This window comes from Micromys minutus (assembly GCF_963924665.1).
Source record: "Micromys minutus genome assembly, chromosome: 7".
NCBI lineage: Eukaryota > Metazoa > Chordata > Mammalia > Rodentia > Muridae > Micromys > Micromys minutus.
This window is the reverse complement of record NC_137976.1, coordinates 35,660,277-35,680,871: the sequence shown is the minus strand read 5'-3', so window position 1 is coordinate 35,680,871 and position 20,595 is coordinate 35,660,277. Positions and strand designations below refer to the sequence as shown.

General features: G+C 37.3%; 1 protein-coding gene across 1 annotated transcript; it reads left to right on the top strand.

Annotated features, from left to right (window-relative positions):
- Positions 1 to 18,457: 18,457 nt before the first annotated feature.
- LOC308422542 (olfactory receptor 5AC1-like) lies at positions 18,458 to 19,375 on the top strand (the record flags this gene model as incomplete). The annotated part of the gene is made up of 1 exon (XM_080919179.1): positions 18,458 to 19,375. One exon carries the CDS (start codon positions 18,458 to 18,460, stop codon positions 19,373 to 19,375), a length of 918 nt encoding a protein of 305 aa, XP_080775305.1.
- Between the last annotated feature and the right edge of the window lie 1,220 nt (positions 19,376 to 20,595).

The window sequence follows — 20,595 nt, the reverse complement described above, 5'->3', positions numbered from 1 at the left end:
AGAGTCTGATGGAGGAGAAAATAGAATTTCAGTTTACAGGCATGGGAAAGGACTTTCTCAATAGGATGTTAATAGTCCAAGTATTTGATTAACAATTAACTGATAAATGAGACCTCCTGAAACTACAAAGCTTCTGTGTAGCTAAGGACTTGGTCACTCAAGTGAATGCTCATACCCCAGAATAGGAAAATATCTTTATCAAATATACAGGTGACTGAAGTCTGTTATCTAACTGTACAAAGTTTCTGTGAAAAAAAAAAAAAAAACATTGAACCCAAAACTAAAACTTTGGGTATAGAACTAAGAAAAATTACAAATGGCTGAGAACTTTTAAAAAATCATTTTGTATCTTTAGCTACAGGAATGAAAATAATGATTTTGGCATTTTATCCTAGTCCCATCAGGATGGCTAAGATCAAAGGGCTGCATTTGCACTTTGCTGGTTGTTTGCTTGGGTGTGTAGAGTTCTTCAGTTTTATATAATCTCACTTGGCTCTAGCTGTCTGTGCCCGTGAAGGTATGCCAAGAAAAATCTTTCTTAAAAATGATGCCAAAAACCAGTATTCATGGTTTTTTTTGTAGTGTATTCATAGGTTTGAGTACTTTACCTATGCTTCTTTAAATCCTTTTTGAATTTATTTTCATAGATGATGTGAGCTGTTGAGTGGTTAAATGGTCTCCTCCCTATAGAGTTTCCTCTTTCTTAACATCTACTATTAGAGACACTTTTCTTTAATTACTTTGTGTTCTTGGCACCACTGCTGAAACACATTGATCATATGTACTTGGACTTATTTGTGGACTTTCCATTCTTATCTGTTAGTGTGTAACTTTATGCATTTATTTATTTACTTCATGTCAGTAATGTGTTTTGATAACATCTTTATTATATACTTCAGTATTAGTGAATATAATTATTTCAATATCGTTCTTTTTTCCCTTAGTAATTTACTTACTATGTGAAGTCTTTTGTGGCTCTACACTAATTTTAGATTGAATTTATTTTTATATAAGAAAGAGCAAGGTGTTTCTCTTTACATAAGAAAAAGCATCCTGTTTCTCTTATGCTTCGAAAGCAGAAGGAGAACATCAATCAACATTTATCTGTTGAGTAAGGGACAGTAGACATATAAGAGAGTCAATTTTCTCTAATTCTATCTTTGTTGAGTATCTATCTGTCTATCTATCTATCTATCTATCTATCTATCTATCTATCTATCTATCTATCTATATATCTATCTATCTATCTACCATCCAATACCAGCCCCCCTCCTCTCAGTCCCACTCACCATATAGATCCTTCCTCTATTTCTCCGTCTCCCTCTCCCCTGAGAAGGGGGATCCCCAATTGAGTATCACCCCACCCTGGCACATAAAGTCCCTGAAGGACTAGGTGCCTCCTCTCCCACCGAGACCAGACAAGGCAACCCATTTAATAAAATGGGATCTACAGGCAGTCAATAGATTCAGGGACAGACTCTGTTTCAGTTTTTGGCAACCAAGATGCGTATCTGCTACATATGTGCCTAGGTGTAGCCCATGCTCATTCTTTGGCTAGAGATCCAGTGTCTGGGAGCTCTCAAGGGTCCATGATAGTTGACTCTGCTGGTCTTCTTCTTGTGTCCTTATCTTCTGTGGGTTTCTCAATTCTTTCCCCAACTCTTCCACATGACTTTCTGAGATCCATCTAACGTTTGGCTGTGGTTTTCTGCATCTGTTTCCACCAGCTGCTTAGTGGAGCCTCTCAAGGACAGTTATGCTAGGTTCTTGTCTACAGCATAGCAGAATACCATTAATGTTGTCATGGATTGGTTCTTGCCAACTCATGGGATGAGTCTCAATTTGTCCAGTCATTGGTTGGCCATTTTCTCAGTCTCTGCTCCATCTTTCTTCCTGCACATCTTGTAGGTAGGAAACATTTTGGGTCAAAGATTTAGTCAGTGCATTGCTGTTCTTATTCCTCTACTGGGAGTCCTATCTGGCTATAAAACGTGGCCTGATGCTAGGACTCTCAGCTAGAGTCCCCACTGAGGCCTCTTCTGATCCTACATCTCTGGTATTTCCAAGAGATATCCCCCTCCAATTTTTGTTCTCTCTCCCCTGCTCTCCCTGAACCTGATCCTGCCCCCAGTATGGATCACACTTTCCTTACCTCTTCTCTCTGCAGAGAGTAGCCGGAGGGAATGCAGTAGACATGAAAAAAATTCAGAGCAGCATGTATCCTTGTACTTGGTGTTCTTCATTTATATTAATTCTTTCATATCTCAAAAGGGTAAGAAAATTAGGAAGGAAAAGCTCTATAATAGATGCAGGCTGAAACATTTATCTGTAAAATGTTAAATGTAAGTCCTATTAAAACACAGCTATATCTACAGCTATTTTTCCTTTTGAATGTCTTATTTTGTTCCATCTTAAACACTTTCTGTTCTCCATAAATTACAGATAGCATGAACTACACGTAAAGGTTGATTTTAAAAAATGTACACAGTTAAATTATTATCACAAATTGCCAGTATAATACCAAATATTTCAGTTTTGCTCCCCTGAACTATCTCTTGCAAAATTACCAGATTTCTACATAAATAAAATGATAAAAACATTACCATTCTATAGTCCTTATTTTCTGTTAAGGACAAAAAGAGTCCCATTAATTTTTTACAGTCCTATTATTACCTTTAAATGTGAGAATGGCAAGGATTAGAGAATTTATTTGATTAGTGTTTTAGAGGCAAAGAGCTTAAGCTGCTGTGTTTTATTTTATTTTATTTTTTAACTTAATTTTTTTCTTTCCTTTTTTAACTTTATTTTAAAAAACAAAGATAAATGTACAGATTTTGAAGCATTTTTGCATAAAAGTATATAAACACATTTTTATAAGGTTGTAATTAAGTATTTGTGAGTACCTATACATACACATATGTATATATGGAACCATAATATATATAGGAAAAGAGTTTATTTATTTGAGGAGATAGGAGAGAAACTGGGAGGGACGTTAGGAGAAAAAGGGGGATGTAATACAGTTCCATTTTAATTAAAATATATTCTTTTTTCTTTTATTCTTGATCTTTACACAGTCTGTGGGTTGTTTCTGGGGTGTTCAGGGCTTTCTGGGGTTAGTATCCCACTATCAGTGACTGCACGCTATGTCTGTTCTTTTGTGACTGAGTTATCTTACTTAGGATGATATTCTCTAGATGCATCCATTTTCTTGAGAATTTCGTTAGGCTATTGTTTCTGATAGGTGAGTAGTATTCTATTGTGTAAATGCACCACAATTTTTGTATCCATTCATCTACTGAAGGACATCTGGGTTCTTTTTAGCTTCTGGCTATTATAAATAGAGCTGCAATGAACATTGTGTGTATGTATCTTTGTTGTATGTTGGAGTATCTCTGGGAGCTGCTGTGTTTTAAAGTCTATGCTTTTAACTTTGTAACTTTACCACTCATGTGGATTAATGCAGAAATTTCATATTTAAGAAATTTATATCTATGATAGTTCATAATGTTACAAAGCATAGTTTCAATTGTTACTGCTCACTTTATGATATCTTGCAATGTTTCTCATACATTGTACTGAAATTTGTGTAAGCTGTATTTTTATTTTATTTTTTAAATTAGGCAAAAATTGTTTGTATGTATTTTCTTTTTTCCCTTTATTTTATTGGAATTTTTTTGCATTTACATTTCAGATGTTATCCCTTTGCCACAATCCCCCCCCACTCCCATTGCCTCTGTGAAGGTGCTCCCTCTCCCAACCTCACTTTCCCATCTCAGCTCTTCGGCATTCCTCTACACTGGGAAAACAACCTTTGATGAACCAAAGACCCCTCTCTCCTCTTATTGATGTCAGAAAATGCAGCTATCCTCTGTTGCATAAGTACCTTGAGCCATGGGTCTCTCCATGCAAACTTATTGGTTGGTGTTTTAGTCTGTGGAGCCGTGGTGGGTTTGGTTAGTTGATAGGTTTGTTATTCCCATGGGCATGCAGACCCTTTCAGATCCTCAGTCCTTTCTCTACCTCCTGCATTGCGGTCCCTGTGTTCAGTCTGATGGTTAGCTGCAAGCATCCTCCTTGGTATTAGTATGGATCTGGCAGAGCCTCTGAGGAGGAATCAATATTAGGTTCTTGGCAGGAAGCACTACTTGGCATCAACAATAGTACTAGAGTTTATTGGCCACATATGGGAGGTATCCCCAGGTGAGGCAGTCTCCAAATGATATTTTCTCTAATCCCTGCTCCTCTATGTGTCCCTTTATTTCTTCCCAGGAATGTTTTGTTCTCCCTTATAAGAAAGACTGAGGCATCCACTTTCTGGCCTTCCTTCTCTCTGAGATTTATAAGTTCTATGGATGGTTCCTTGGGAATTCCAAGCGTTTTGGGTTAGTATCTACTTATAAGTGAGTACATACTATGAGTGTTATTTTGTGATTGGGTTACTCCGCTCAGGATGCTATATGATATTCCTCAGTTGAGAAATTTTTTTTAGCTCTTTACCACATTTTTTTTGTTCAATACAGCTTTATATATATATATATATATATATATATATATATATATATATATATATATATGAAATTTTCAATTATATTGAATATTTTTGTACTTACATTTGAAATGTTAGACTCTCCCCCATTCCCCCTTTCCTTCCCCAAAACTTGATTCCATGAAGGTGCTCTCTCCCAATCACATTTTCTACCTCAGTATCTTGGCTGATGATGATGTTGTTTTTTCCTACGAGGGTGCAAACCTTTCAGCTATTTTCATCCTTTCTCTAGCTCTTTTAATGTGGTCACAATGTTCAGTCTGATGTTTAGCTGCAAGCATCCTCATCTGATCTGTACCTGTGTGAATCTTGGAGAGCCTCTAAGGAGACATCCATGTCTAGTTTCTGCCAGGAAAACACTCCTTGGCATCAGCAAATAGTGCTTAGGTTTTCTGGATGCATATCCTGTGGTTCTCCAGGTGAGGCAGTCTCTGTAAATCTTTTCTTCAATCCCTGCTCCTCTATTTGACCTTTTATTTCCTCCTTTGTTTTGTTCTTCCTTCTAAAAAGGACTGAGGCTTTCACATTCTGGTTTTCCTTCTTTCTGAGCTTCATAAGTTGGTGGATGGTTTCTTGGGTATTCTGAGCTCTTTGTTGGGGGGAGGCTAGTATCCACTTATAAGTGATGACATACCATGAGTATTCCCTTGGGACTGGGTTACATCACTCAGGATGATAGCTTGAAGTTCTATCCATTTGCCTAGGAATTTCATAAACTCATTGTTCTTAGTAGCTGAGTAGTACTTTATTGTGTATATGTACCATAAATTCTGAATCCATTCCTTTGTTGAAAGGCATCTGGGTTCTGTGCAGCTTCTGGCTATTATAAATAAGGCTGCTATAAACATTGTTGAGCATGTGTCCTTGTTAGATATTGAAGCAACTTTTGAGTATATGCCCAGGAGTGTTATAGATGGGTCCTCAGGTAGTACTATGTTCAATTATCTGAGGAACTGCCAGATTGATTTCCAGAGTGGTTGCACCAGTTTACAATACCACCAACAGTGGAGGAGTGTTAATCTTTCTCCACATCTTTGACTGCATCTGCTGTCACCTGAGTTTTTGATCTTAGCCATTCTGATTGGTATGAGTTGTATTCTTAGGGTTGTCTTGGTTTGCATTTCCCTGATGACTAGGGATGTTGAACATTTCTTTAGATTCTTCTCAGCCATTTGACATTCCTCTATTGAGAAGTCTCTGTGTAGCTCTGTACCTCATTTTTAATAGGATTCTTTGATTCTCTAGGGTATAACTTCTAATTTTTTGTATATATTGGGGGTTTAGTTGGCTGATGTTGTTCTTGCTATGGGGTTGCAAACCCCTTCTGTTCCTTCAGTCTTTTCTTTAGCTCTTCCATTGGGGTCTTCATGCTCATTCCCAAAGTTAGCTGTAAACATCCTCATCTGTATCAGTAAGACTCTGGTAGAGCCTCTCAGGAGACATACACATCTGGTTCCTGTCAGCAAACACTTCTTGGCATTAGCATTAGTGCTTGCGTTTGGTGGCTGCATATAGGATGGATCCACAGATGAAGCAGTCTCTGGATGACCATTTCTTAAGTCCCTGCTCCACTCTTTGTCCCTGTATTTTATCCTATGAGTAGTTTGTTCTCTGTTCCAAGAAGGACTGAAGCATCCATAATTTCGTCTTCTCATTTTTGGCTCTATAAAGTTTGTGAATTGTTTCTTAAGTATTCCACGTTTCGGAATAGTATTCACTTATCAATGAGTGCATACCACATGTGTTCTTTTGTGACTGGGTTACTTCACTCAGGATGGTAACTTCTAGTTCCATCCATTTGCCTAAGAATTTCAAGTATTTATTGTTTTTAATAGACAAGTTGTACTCCGTTGTGTAAATGAACCACAATTCTCTATCCATTCCTCCTTGAAGGGCATCTGGGTTCTTTCCAGCTTCTGGCTATTAAAATAAGGCTGCTATGAACATGGTGGAGCATGTGCCCTTGTTATAATTGTAGCATCTCTTGGGTATATGGCCAGGAGTGGAATAGTGGGATCCTCAGCGAGTACTATGTCTAATTTTCTGAGGAACCACCAGACTGATTTCCTGAGTAGTTGCACCAGCTTGCAATACCACCAACAATGAATTCCTGGAAAGAACATTCAATTTAGACCAGAGAGCTCCTGCACAAAATTTTTGAAGTAAATTAGAGTAAAACCTATGTTCTGCAATAAAGTCTATTTAAGTCATGAGTTTGATAACATGGATAAGAAAGACTTGAAGAACAAAAGCAAGAATATTGTGAAAGTATAAGAAAGAGAAAAATATAGAATATAAATATTTTATGAAATGAAGATGTAAAAATGTCAAGCAAATTATTCACATACCATACACATCTACTCCTGGATAGTCTAAAATTTAGTATGTGATTGGTGTTTTCAAATATGCATTATAAATCTACTTAAATTTACAAATACAATTGTTAATAATATAAACATGATTTGAAAAATTATTTTACAACTCTAGAAAGTTAAACTGATGTTTTCAAATAAAAGGAACATTACAAGAAATTTATATTTTATACTATTGTAATATGAATATGTGAGTACATTACATTATTGTTTAACTGAATGTAAAATTGATTGTGTATTATGTTAAGTTTTGAACAGTATGCTATTACCACTTTTATATATGCACATGTAAACATATAAATATTTAAAAGGCAGGAAATGTATAGTTACTATGTGTATTCCCAGATATCAGTGAGATTGAAGCAATTTGTTTCCTTTGTGCTTTTACATCATCTTATTGCATTAAACATTTTATGCCTGTATCAAATGCAAAGGCTTTTCTAAATAAATTTAAAAATACATTAGTGGCAATTTTTTTTTACATTTTCTTTAAATGTTAAAAAAAACACATAGGCTGTAATATATATATATATATATATATATATATATATATATATATATATACATATATATACATATATATCTTTTTTATTTTTTTAGACTTTATTTTAAAAATCAAAGATAAAAAATTTTATACATGTTTGAATAAATGTATACAAATACATCTATGTCAGTGCTTGGCTTTTTTTTTTTTTTATAATGAGCAAAAAGTACATGTAATACAGGGTGTAACCCAGAATATGTCAATGTATTCTTGGTGTGTAAGGATTGAGCATGACGTTTTTTGTTGTGTTTTGTTTTGTTTTCTTTTTTATCTTGGACTTCACACAGTCTGGGAGTTGTTCCTGGGGCAGTGCGAGCCTCTGGGGTTAGCATCCCACTATCAGCGACTGCATATTATGTCTGTTCTTTTGTGACTGGGTTATCTCACTCAGGATGATATTGTCTACATGCAGGCACTTGCTTAAGAATTTGGTTAAGTCATTCTTTCTGGTGGCTGAGTAGTATTCCATTGTGTAAATGGACCACAATTTTTGTATCTATTAATCTACTGAAGGACATCTGGGTTCTTTTCAGTTTCTGGCTATTATGAATAGAGCTGCTATGAACATTGTGGTGCATATATCTTTGTTGTGTATTAAAGTATCTCTGGGGGTATATGCCCAGAAGTGGAATAGCTGGGTCTTCAGATAGTACTATGTCCAATATTCTGAGGAATCACCAGACTGAATTCCAGAGTGGTTGTATCAGTTTAAAACCCTACCAACAGTGGAGAAGTGTTCCTCTTTATCCGCGACCTCGCCAGCATCTGCTGAAATCTGAATTTTGGATCTTTGCCAATCTGACTAGTGTGAGGTGGAATCTCAGGGTAGTTTTGATTTGCATTTCCCTGATGGCTAAGGATGTTGAGCACCTCCTCAGATGTTTCTCAGCCATTTGATATTCCTCAACCGAGAACATTTACTTAGCTCTGTACCACATTTTTTAATAGGGTTGTTTGATTCTCTGGTGTCTAGCTTTGTGAGTTTTTTGTATACCTTGTATATTAGGCCTCTATCTGATGTGGAGTTGGTAAAGATCTTTTCCCATTCTGATGGCTGCCGTTTTGTTTTCATGACAATATCCTTAGCCTTACAGAAACTTTGCAATCTCATTAAGTCCCATTTGTTAATCTTTGACCTTAGAGCTAGAGCCATTGGTGTTTTGTTCAGAAAATTTTTTCCTGTGCCTATGTGTTCTAAGTTTTTTCCTACTTTCTCATCTAATAGTTTCAGTGTATCTGGTTTAATCTGGAGATCTTTGTTCCACTTACACTTGAGCTTTGTACAAGGAGACAAGAAAGGGTCTATTTTAATTCTTTTGCATGCTGAGTGTTTGGACCAACATCATTTGTTGAATAGGCTGTCCTTTTTATATTGAAAGTTTAGGGCCCTTTGTCAAAAAACAGGTGACCATATACATGAGGGCTCATTTCTGGATATTCTATTCTATTCCATTGATCCATGTGCCTATTTCTCTACCAGTACCATGCAGTTTCAGCTTGAGGTCAGGGATAGTGATTCCCGCAGATGATTTCTTGTTGTTGAGGATGGATTTCATTATTCTATGTCTTTTGTTATTCCACATGAAATTGCACATTGATCTTTCCAACTCAATGAAGAACTGGGTTGGAATTTTGATGGGGATTGCATTGAATCTATAGATAGCTTTTGGTTGGATGGCCATTTTTAAAATGTTGATCCTTCCAATCCATGAGCATGGGAAATCTTTCCATTTTCTGAGATCCTTCTTGATTTCCTTCATTAGAGGTTTGAAGTTCTTTTCATACAGGTCCTTCATTGCTTATTTAGAGTCACACCAAGGTATTTCATAGTTTTTGTGACTATTGTGAAGGGTACCTTTTCCCTAATTTCTTTCTCCACATGTTTGTCCTTTGAGTATAGGAGGGCTACTGATTTGTTTGTGTTGATTTTGTATCCAGCCACTTTGCTGAACTTGTTTATCAGCTGTAGGAGTTCTCTGGTGGAATTTTTGGGGTCACTTAAGTTCACTATCATGTCATTGGCAAAGAGTGATGTTTTTATCTCTTCCTTTCTGATTTGTATCCCCTTGATCTCCTTTTGCTGTTTAATTGCTCCAGCCAGGACTTCCAGTACTATGTTAAATAGGTTGGGGGAGAGTGTGCAGCCTTGTCGAGTCCCCCTGATTTTAGTGGGATTCCTTCAAGTTTCCCACAGTTAAGTTTGATGTTGGCTGTTGATTTGCTGTATATTGCTTTTATTAAGTTTAGGATTGGACTTTGGATTCCTGTTCTTTCCAGGACTTTTAACATAAAGTGTTGTAGAATATTGTCAAATGCTTTCTCAGTATCTAGTGAGATGACCATGTGATTTTGTTCTTTGAGTTTGTTTATATGGTGGATTACAGTGATGGATTTTCTTTTTTTTTAAACAACTTTATATATTACAAAGATAAATGTACAGATTTTAAGCATTGTTTGCATAAAATAATACAATATATTTTTGTAAGTACTTTTTTTCAGATTTTAAAATAATTTTTACATAAAACTGTATGAATATATTTTTAGTAAGTACTTGATTTTTTTAAAGGTTTGATTGTATGCATTGAAAACTTAATAGTTATAATGAGCATAAAGTACATGTAAAACAAAATGTAACATGGAAATAGTCAAAGTTTTCTTGTTGTATAGAGATTTTTTTGTTTTGTTTTGTTTTGTTTTCTTTATTTCTTGGACTTCATACAGTCTGTGAGTTGTTTCTGGGGCAGTGCAGGCCTCTGGGGTTAGCATCCCATTATCAGTGACTTAATATTATGTCTGTTCTTTGTGTCTGGGTTATCTCACTCAGAATGATATTCTCTAGATGCAGCCATTTTCTTAATAATTTGGTCAAGTCATTGTTACTGGTGGCCGAGTAGTATTCCATTGTGTAAATGTACCACAATTTTTGTATCCATTCATCTTCTGAAGGACATCTGGGTTCTTTCCAGCTGCTGGCTATTATAAATAGAGCTTCTATGAACATTTTGGTACATATATCTTTGTTGTGTACTAAGGTGTCTCTGGGGTATATGCCCAAAAGTGGAATAGCTGGATCTTCAGGTAGTATTATGTCCAATTTTCTGAGGTATCGCCAGACTGATTTCCAGAGTGGTTGTATTAGTTTGCAATCCCACCAACAGTGGAGAAGGGTTCCTCTTTCTCTGTAACCTCACCAGCATCTGCTGTCATCTGAGTTTTGGAACTGGGCCAATCTGACTGGTGTGAGGTGGAATCTCAGGGTTGTTATGATTTGCATTTCCCTGATGGCTAAGGATGTCGAACACTTCTTCAGATATTTCTCAGCCATTCGATATTCCTCAACTGAAAACATTTTGTTTAGCTTTGAACCCCATTTTTAAATAGGTTTATTTGATTCTCTGGTCTCTAGCTTTTTGAGTTCTTTGTATACCTTAGATATTAGGCCTCTATCTGATGTGGAGTTGGTAAAAACCTATTCCCACTCTGTTGGCTGCCGTTTTGTTTCACGAAAATGTCCTTAGCATTATAGAAAATTTGCAATCTCATTAAGTCCCATTTGTTAATCTTTGACCTTAGAGCTTGAGCCATTGGTGTTTTGTTCAGAAAATTTTCTCCTGTGCCTCTATGTTCTAAAGTTTTCCCTACTTTCTCATCTAATAGTTTCAGTGTATCTGGTTTAATGTAGAGATCTTTGTTCCACTTACACTTGAGCTTTGTGCAAGGAGATAAGAAAGGGTCTATTTTCATTCTTTTGCATGTTGAGTGCCAGTTGGACCAGCACCATTTCTTGAATAGGGTGTCTTTTCTTCATTTAATCTTTGTGGCTCCTTTGTCAAAAATCAGGTGACTATATATGTGAGGGCTCAATTCTGGATCTTCTATTCTATTCCATTGATCCACATGCCTATTTCTGTACCAGTACCATGCAGTTTTCAGCACAGTGCAGAACAGAGCCCGGCTCATCTGCCACGCAAACCACCAGCCCCTAGGCATTGAGAAACTGGTGAGTTGGAGATCTGGGCGGCCAGGGAGCAGAGAGATTTCTGCGAAGTGCACAGGCAGGGTGCACCCTCTGACCTGCCTGATCTGGGGACCGGGAACAGAACTTGGAACTTCTGTTTCCACCGGTTGGCGACTTCAGGGCGTGGAGCAGAGCCCGACCCATCTGCCACATGGACCGCCAGCTCCTAAGATTGAGAGACTGGTGAGTGGGAGATCTGGGCAGCCATGGAGCAGAGACATCTCTGTGAAGTGTGCACGCGGGGCGCACCCTCTGAACTGCCTGATCCAGGGACAAGGAACAGAACTTTGCAACCTCTGTTCCTACCCGGTGACTCTGAGGCATAGAACAGGGCTTGGCCGATCTGCCACTGGACCAGTGGAGATCCAGGGACACAGACCTGGTACAAGGGAAAGGCAAGAACATATCACTGAAAACAAAATGGCAAGAGGAAAGCAAAAGAGTATATCCCAAGGAAACCAAGACAACCTGGCAACACCAGAACCCAGCTCTCCCATAACAGCAAACATCGGAATCCCAAACACTCCAGAAAAAGAAGACGCAGACCTGAAATCATTCCTCATGATGCTGATAGAGATACTTAAACAAGAACAAAAGGAAAAGCAAAAAGATTCAGAAGCTTTTAAAGAGAAACAAGAAAAACACTCAAAGAACTCAAAGAACTAGAGGAAAACAGAACCTAAAAAATAAAAGAATGGAAGAGGGAAATTACAACGGAAATTGACAAAATAAAGAAAACACTAAAAGAGATAACCCTAGAGGCAGAACACCAAAAAAAGAAATCAGGAGTCACAGAAGCAAGCATTTCCAATAGATTACAAGAGATGGAAGAGAGAATCTCGGGGGCAGAAAACAACATTGTAACCATAGACAAAACAGCCAGAGAAGATGCAAAAAACAAAAAGCTCCTAACCCAAAATGTCCAGGAAATCCAAGACACAATGAGAATACCGAACCTAAGGATAATAGGAATAGAAGAGGGAGAAGAGTATCATTTAAGAGGCACAGTAAATATCTTCAACAAAATCGTAGAAGAAAACTTCCCTACCCTCAAGAATGAGATGGCCACGAGCATAAAATAAGCCTTCATAACTCCAAATAGGTTGGACAAGAAAAGAAATACCTCCCAAAACAAAGAAAGAATACTAAAAGCAGTTAGGGAAAAAGGTCAGGAATCATATAAAGGCAGGCCAATCAGACTCACACCCGATTTCTCAACAGAGACTATGAAAGCTAGAAGAGCCTGGACAGACATGCACATCCTAAGAGAGTACAAGTGACAGCGCAAGCTGCTATACCCAGCAAAACTATCAATCACCATAGATGGAGAGATGAATATATTTCAAGACAAATCAAAATTTACACAATATCTGGCCACAAATCCAGCACTAAAACGAATTATATGTGGAAAACTTAATACTATGAGGGAAAATACAGCCTAGTAAAAGCAAGAAAACTCCTAAACAAGAAAACTAAAAGAAGAAAAAGACACAGACACAACTCAACCCACAAAAGCAATAATGGCAGGAAACAGAAACAACTATTCCTTGATATCTATTAACATAAATGGACTCAACTCCCCAATGAAGAGACATAGGCTATCAGACTGGATATATAAACAAAATCCAGCCTTTTGCTGCATAAAGGAAACTCATCTCAGAGACAAAGACAGACACTATCTCAGAGTAAAAGGGTGGGAAAAAAACTTCCACGCAAATAGCTCCAAGAAGGAAGCTGGAGTGGGTATTCTAATTTCGAATAAAGTAAATTTCCAACCAAAAGTTATCAAAATTTAAGGAAGGACACTTTTTACTCATTACCGGGGAAATCTGTCAGGAGGAATTCTCAATTCTTAACTTATATGCTCCAAATAAAAAAGCACCCACATTCATAAAAGAAACCCTACTAAAGCTCAAAAAATACTTTTCACCCAACACAATAATAGTGGGAGACTTTAATATCCCACTCTCACTAATGGACATATCATGGAAACAGAAACTGAACAACAATGGATTTTCTTATATTAAACCATCCCTGCATCCTAGGGATGAAGCCTACTTGTTAATGGTGAGTGATCATTTGATGTGTTCTTGGATTCAGTTTGCAAGAATTTTGTTGAGTATTTTTGCATCAATGTTCATAAGTGAGATTGGTCTGAAGTTCTCCTTACTTGTAGGGTCTTTGTGTGGTTTAGAAACGAGGGTTATTGTAGCCTCAAAAAATGAGTTAGGTAGTATTCCTTCTGATTCTATCTTGTGGAATAGTTTGGAGAGTATTGGTGTTATGTCCGCAATAAATGTCTGAAAAATTCTGCACTGAACCCGTCTGGACCTGGGCTTTTTTGATTGGGAGGCTTTTAATGACTTCTTTTATTTCTTTACATGTTATGGGATTATTTAGATGGTTTATTTGGTACTGGTTTAACTTCAGGAACTTGTATCTGTCTAGGAATTCATCCATTTTTTCCAGATTTTCCAACTTTGTGGAGTACAGGTTTTTGTAGTAGGATCTGATGATATCTTGAATTTCCTCAGTTTTAGTTGTCATGTCTCCAACCTCCTTTCTGATATTGTTAATTTTTATACTTTCTCTTTGCCCTCTAGTTAGTCTGGCTTGTGGATTATCAATCTTGTTGTTTTTCTCATAGAACCAGCTCTTGGTTTTGTTGATTTATTTCAATGGTTCTTTTTGTTTCTATTTGGTCTATTTCTGCCCTAATTTTGATTATTTCTTGCCATCTACTCTTCTTGGGTGTATCTGCGTCCTTTTGTTCTAGGGCTTTTAGGTGTTCTGTCTAGTTGCTGATGTATGCTCTCTCCAGTTTCTTTTTGGAAGTACCTTTTTCTATGAGCTTTTCTCTCAGTACTGCATTCATTGCATCCCATAGGTTTGGGTATGTTGTGTTTTCGTTTTCATTGAATTCTAGAAAATCCTTAATTTTTTTAAATTATGTCTTTGACCCTGCTATCTGGTCTGTGTCCCTGGATCTCCAGTGGTGCAGGTGGAAGATGGGCCGAGCCCTGTTTTGCGCCCCAAATTTCCCAGGTAGAAACAGAGGTTCCAATGCTGTGTTCCTGCTCCCTGAATCAGGCAGGGCAGGGGCGCACTTTCCGTGCGCACTCGGCAGAGATCTCTCTGCTCCCTGGCTGCCCAGATCTACTACTCACCAGTCTTTAAAACTTTAGGAACTGCTGGTCTGGGTGGCAGATGGGCCGGGCCCTGCTCTTTTCCCCAAAGTCGCCAGGTGGAAACAGAGATTCCAATGCTGTTTTCCTGGTCCACAGACCAGGCAGGGCGGGGTGTGCTTTTCGTGCACACTCCACAGAGATCTCTTTGCTCCCTTGCTGCCCATATCTCCTACTCACCAGTCTTTGGCAAAATTTAATTACAGTGAACACCATGAGTTTGTGGCTTTCATATGTGAAAAATGACTGTACATTGCCAATGGCATTACTTAATAAAAATTTCAGCACTTGAAGGGTGTAAAACACTCTATTGTCTCACTGCTAGCAGATGAGCTTTCATGACAGTAGGAGAGGGGTAGGGGATCAGGGGTTTTTGGATCAGAATCCAGGAAAGGAGATAAAATTTGAAATGTAAATAGAAAATTTAATAAAAGAAAAAAAAAGTAAATGATGAATCTTTCCTGCCTTGTTCAGGAAAGAAAACATAAACCAGAGTTTATTGTCTCTGTTCTCTATAGGGGAAAGTGAGACAGAGGGAACTGGAGATCTCATTTTAAAGAGTATGTATTCAGATGTTTGCATTTTCTTGATATATTGGATTTGAGTGAAATAAAATTCTCCATTTGCTCCAAAAAGTAGCAAATGCTATCAGAATATGATATTTGTAAGAAATATGCCCAGTTAAGGACACTGTCCAGAGGACAAAGAGCAGCCAACAGATTGGGAAAGGATCTTTCAAACATGTAATAAGGACACAGGCTCCACCATGTTCACAGTAATCTTATTTATAATAGACAGAAGCTGGAAAGAGCCCAGATATCCTGCAACTGATGAATGGATAAAGAAATTGTGGTACATTTGCACAATGGTGTACTACTCAGCTGTTAGGAACAATGACTTCATGAAATTCCTAGACAAATGATGGAACTTGAAGCTATTATCCTGAATGAGGTAACCCAGTCATAATAAAACACACATAGTATGCACTCACTGATAAGCAGATACTAGCTCTCAAGAGCTCTGAATACCCAAGAAACAATTGACAGATCTTATGAAGCTCAAAAAGAAGTAATCCCAGAATTTGTATGCCTCAGTCCTTCTTAGAAAAGAGAATAAAACATTCACTGGAGAAAACAGAACAAATAGAGGATCAGGTATTGAAAAAAAGATCATCCAGAGACTGCCTCACCTGGGGATCCACTCCATATCCAGCCACTAAACCCAAGCACTATTGCTGATACCAAGAAGTGCTTACTGGCAAGAGCCAGATATGGATGCCTCCTCAGAGGCTTCACCAGTCATGCATATACAGTTGAAGATGCTTGCAGCTACCCATTGGACTGAACATGGTTTTCAATGCCATAAAAACAACTTTATCAACCAACCAAGCCCTCCAGAGCTCCCAGGGACTAAAACACCAATCAGTGAGCACACATGGAGAGACCCATGGCTTCAACTGAGTATGTAGCCGAGGAGAGCATTGTCTGGCATCAATGGAAAAGAGTCTTTTGGTCCAGTGAAGGCATGTATTTCCAGTGTAGTGGAATGCAAAGGCACAGAGGTGGAGGAGGTTGTTGGGAGTGAGAACTCCTTCATGGAAACAATTGGAGGGTGAGGGGCTATGTAAGTAGGGATAAAGGAGATAATATTTGAAATGTAAATACCTAGATTATCTCTTAAGTTAATTAAGAAAAAAAGAAATATGCTAGGATACATATTCTTATATAATGTATATGTATTGATAGAAATATTTCTTCCAATAGAGGACAATATGCCTTTTGCCTAGACTTGAACTTAGATGGTAAATCTGTTATGTCATTTATAGACTAACAATAGCGTAAACAGACCATTTGACTTATAATTGGTGTATTACTATAGTCTTTGCAAGAAATATAAGTAAAGATATTTCTAATAACATTATTAGTTTGAGCTGATTATTAGTGAAGAATGCCCAGCAGATTGACTTCATCCTCCCGGGAGTTTTTCTAGTGTTTGGGAGTTTCAGTGTTTATTTGGCAAACAGAATTGCAGGTGGGAAGAAATAAATATCAGTCCCTCCAAATTGTGTTTATTAAAAGAAACTGACAGAAAGAGCCGACTTTGGTACCACATTCCTTCACTTAACGTGTTCTTCATGAAGTTCGTTTCTTGCGTCCATGGGTGAGAAAACAATTGTTTTATTTTACTTTCTTTTTAAAAAGGTAAATGATGCCTGAAGCAAATATGAAGGTTTGAAAACACATGTGGAGATATCTTTTTAGGGGAGTTATGTAAATGGAACACAAAGCATTTGCAAACTAAAGAACTCCATCCCTATGGAATAGCTGTTACCAGTTTGTGGACCAAAGGGCTAGATCACCAACATGAGGTTTTGTGAGGTCCTTGCAGGTAACATCTACACTATGGTTCTTAATAATAACAATGGGAAATTTAATCTAATTGAATTCTGAGGGGTGGTTCATCTTAGAGAACCTGGTACATTATGGTGAAACCTTAAACCAAATGTCACAAACTTGTTTATATTTATGTCAGTCATAGATAGCATTGAAACTCAAGGGTTCTAAAAATTTGGGTTACATATCCTTAGTTATATAATGTCAAATACTAAGTTAATTTAAAAATAACGTTTACTTAAAAATATCCCAGAGTCTAAGTTACTTTTAAATTACTCTGAGGTGTATGAGATCTGTGCAGAATGAGGGTTCTTACTCACCAGAGTCTTGGTTCACTGGGCATTCCTGGTAACAGGAAGGGGAGGAGCATTCTACCACACTGGGAACATCAGTTATACCACTGCACTTTTTTTTAGCAGAAAAAATTATTTTACAATGTTTTTGAGACTTGATGTTTGATTTTACTCCAAACACCCCAGCTTCCAATCATGTGTATATATGCCTAATAAAACTATGGTCTTTCTTTTTCCTAGTTCAAGTAGGGATGAAGAAAGGAACATTTTACAGGATAGGTTCTTTAAATGAAACAAAATCTCTGAAACACTTTCTCTATGTCATATTTACTTTATATGATTTTACATTAATTGGGACTCAATATTTTTCTAATTTCCTTTAGTTTGAAATGATCATTCCTGAAAAAAGTTACTGTCAGAAAACTAAAGATTTGAGTTGAGCAGGAGGTCTTCAGTTAAATTTGTGAAGAGTGAGTAAGGTAAAATATGAAACACATGCATTGGTACAAAGGCCTTTGTTTTGTCTTACGGTGACCCATGACTAATCTTGGCTATTGTTTAGACATTAAGGCCTGCTGGTTACAGTTGAGAAGTCCTCATTTTAACTCATTAGTGCAGTGTTGTATACACACAGACCACAATATGTACAACATTATTTATATTTTAGCATTACAGAAATTGGATGTGGAGATGCTGTTTTCAATTTCTCCTCCTGTGTCATTTTATTATAAAATATATTACCTATTTTGTAATTTTAAATTATGTATATAATCTCTCTCTCTCACATACACATACACAATACAGTCACACACACTTTATGATAGATTAATATATGCACTAGACCAGATAAATTAATTATCTATGTTCTCGAATTTTTTGTTTGAGATCATTGGATATAGAAAGTTCTTACATTAAAACTATGCATGAAATATTTTCTGTTTCTTGTATGTTTACAGAGCAGGAACACAGTACTTTTCAATCTGTGGATTGTAGAGCACCTGGAACACAGGAAAGTAGACTTAATCTGATTTCATTCTTGCTGAGTCTTCTTTACAATTACAATAATTTTCTTCCTGCTTGCAGGGAGCAGCCTGAGGGGTGTGATGGAGTTGAACAGGAGTCAGGTAACTGAGTTTGTTCTCAGAGGAATAACAGATCGTCCAGAACTGCAAGTCCCTCTGTTTGTGGTGTTTTTCCTCATCTATTCAACCACCATGGGGGGCAACCTTGGCTTAATCTTTCTCATCTGGAAGGACCCCCATCTTCACACACCTATGTACCTTTTCCTTGGAAATCTAGCTTTTACTGATGCCTGTTCTTCATCTTCGGTGACACCAAAGATGCTTATGAAATTTTTAAATAAGAATGACATGATATCCATGGGTGAGTGTTTTTCCCAATTTTATTTTTTTTGTTTCGGTGCGACCACAGGATGTTTCCTCCTGGTAGCGATGGCCTATGACCGCTATGTAGCCATATGTAACCCACTGCTCTATCTAGTGGTGATGTCCAACAGAGTCTGTATTCAGTTCCTCAGTGTGTCGTATCTAATTGGATTTCTCCATGGCTTACTTCATGTAGGACTGTTATTTAGATTAACATTTTGTAGTTCCAATGTAATCGACCATTTCTACTGTGAGATCCTGCCGCTCTATACAATTTCTTGCACTGATCCATCTATCAATGCATTGGTAGCTTTTGTTATGGCTATTTTGTTACAAGTGAGTACTTTTATGAGTATTATAGTCTCTTATGCCCGTGTCCTCTTTGCCATCCTGAGAACAAAGTCTGAGAAGGGCAGAAGAAAAGCCTTCTCCACTTGCAGTGCCCACCTGCTCTCTGTCTTGTTGTTTTATGGAACTCTCTTTATCATATATGTACTCTCTGGCTCAGGCACAGATAATTATCAGGGCAAAATGTATTCACTGTTCTACACCATTATCATTCCTCTGCTAAACCCCTTCATTTACAGTCTAAAAAACAAAGAAGTCATAAGTGCCCTGAGAAAACTCACAAAATGATGACTATTTTCTGAAAACTTCAAGATATCTTCTATCACCAGATTCTCTTTCTAAGTGCATCATGACATTTGGCCCTGTACTTTGGATGAAATAGAGATATTCTTTGCATATTGTAAATGAAGCAATAAAATGAGGAATAAAATGACTGTCTGGTATCATTATTTGTATTATTGTTATAAAAATAATGATGTCTTTAAGGAAAGATATAATATAAATTGTTTTTAAGTTCATAGTCAAAAGAGAACATGAATTATCTACAGATTATTGTCTTTATCAGATTAATAAATTTTCATTGTCTTGATACATGTTTTTATGTCATTGAAACAAAAACTCCGTGTGTGGATTCTATTTCTCTTTTGCTTCTATTGATTATTTTTTCTGTTTTATGCAGATGTGCCCTACATGTGGTAATAAGCATCACCCACTGTCCATTCTCATTGTCCTTCCACACACCTGCTGACTCTTCTTACTGCCAAAGAGTCTCCCTGTCTACTTTTCTGCCTTTGTCTATGGGGGTATCTTCTACTGCTGTATGTAGAACTGTATGACCATGCTGAATACAAAGACAGTGTTTCACATACCCACAACCTTCTATGGCTGTAACATTCCTCTGCCCACTCTTCCCTCACTTTCCTTAGGCCTTGGAACAAGTGATTATACTTGGACCATTCAGGGCTGAGGACTCAACAATTACTCACTTTCAACACTTTGGCCAGTTGTTGAAACTATTGTGCTGTTTTTTTTTTTTTTATTTAGAATTTCACACATGAATAAAGCATTGACATCAGTTCTACTCCTCTGTCTTCCTCTTCAATTTTCCACGTCACCACTCCTCCTCAAGCTCTTTTTTGAGAGACTCTGTACTGACAATTGTCCTCCACAATAAGAAGCTCCTGTGGTCCAGGCTGAAAGCTGCACTAGTCTGTGGCTAATAATACCACTATATAGAGAGTAGTTTGACTACATGAATATTTAACAAAATAATTAGCAAAAGTTTACACCACAGTCCTTATGAACTCACCAGCTATGTAGTTTTGGTTAGGTGGTTTACAGTACCAGGTATAGATTTATTTCCTTGGAGTGCTTATGAGAGCCAATCAGTAAGCAATAATTTGACCCAATTATTGTGCAGGTACTGAATCACTGGCATAAATTGCTTATCAGGTGCTTGAGCTATTGATGAGTTTACTCCGCTCTGTAGCCTCAATAGCACCTGCTGG